Source organism: Saprolegnia parasitica, assembly GCF_000151545.1.
Source record: "Saprolegnia parasitica CBS 223.65 unplaced genomic scaffold supercont2.703, whole genome shotgun sequence".
Taxonomy (NCBI): Eukaryota; Oomycota; class Saprolegniomycetes; order Saprolegniales; family Saprolegniaceae; genus Saprolegnia; species Saprolegnia parasitica.
In genome coordinates, this window is record NW_012157097.1 from 1 (window position 1) to 822 (window position 822).

Consider the following 822-nt stretch of genomic DNA (forward strand, 5'->3'; position numbering starts at 1 on the left):
GTGTCGGGGGTGACAGCATTGCACGTCGCCTGGATTTGAGCCGCACTAGTGTCCCATGCGCAGTTTGCCGAGTCGGCGGCAAGCTGCGTGGCCGCCGCCATGATCAGTGCCGCGAGGAGGTACATCCTGCGTAGCGAGTATCTGCTCAGCGCAGGGCAAGATGGGGAGTGCGATGGCCACTGCGATTCGAAGACAACATGAGTAGAAGGATGTTGCGTTTATTGAGAGACGAGACAGATCTCGGTCTCGTTTTATCTCGTGAGGAAAAAGGCGGCGGCGGCCAGTAGGAGGAGGAGTGCGACGGCGCCGCCAGCGACCAGGGCGTTCGTGTTGGACGACGGGTGATCTTTGAAAGCTACGTATTCCTGAATAAGCTTTGATCATGAGTGGGGAGCGTACTGTTCTTTTCGATCGCGTAGCGCGAGCGCAGCTGTCCGGCGCTGAGTTCCGAGTCGCGGACCGTGCCGCCGCGGCCGTAGCGTGTGCGAAGCTCCGAGGCGGGCAAGGCGTCGTCGGCCATGGCTAAAGCAAGTTGTAGAATGAGCAGTTGGAGAAGCGAGCAGCAACCTAAAGATAGCGGCGGTGAACCCGCCAGTGCAACGACCATCCTATTTCAGGCTGAACGCTGGCGCCTGCCTTCACGCGAGCAGAGGGTTGGGTTGCCAACGACAACCAGAGGACCACGGAATCGAGGCCTTTGGCCGGCGTTCAATCTGCTCTGCAACAATACCTTGAAGGAGGGTGCATTCTGGAGTTGTGTTGAGAGCGGTCGCGGGGGCTGGACCAGTGATGAGTCACAACACCAGCAAATGGTCTGTTGAT

At 58.9% G+C, this 822-nt stretch overlaps 1 protein-coding gene across 1 annotated transcript; it reads right to left on the reverse strand.

Moving 5' to 3' along the window:
• Positions 1-202: 202 nt before the first annotated feature.
• On the reverse strand, positions 203-544 carry SPRG_17655 (hypothetical protein). The gene is made up of 2 exons (XM_012357037.1): positions 400-544; positions 203-355 (listed from the first exon to the last, which is right to left on the reverse strand). The coding sequence occupies exons 1-2, from the start codon at positions 518-520 to the stop codon at positions 252-254; spliced, it is 225 nt and encodes a 74-aa protein (XP_012212427.1). The 5' UTR covers positions 521-544; the 3' UTR covers positions 203-251.
• Positions 545-822: the final 278 nt, after the last annotated feature.

What these genes read in the sequence shown, in the direction of transcription:
- SPRG_17655 (XM_012357037.1), bottom strand. Translation starts at nt 520, where the DNA reads ATGGCCGACGACGCCTTGCCCGCCTCGGAGCTTCGCACACGCTACGGC. An exon ending in CTACGCGATCGAAAAGAACA is followed by an intron (nt 356 to 399) that starts GTACGCTCCCCA and finishes AGGAATACGTAG; the next exon opens with CTTTCAAAGATCACCCGTCG.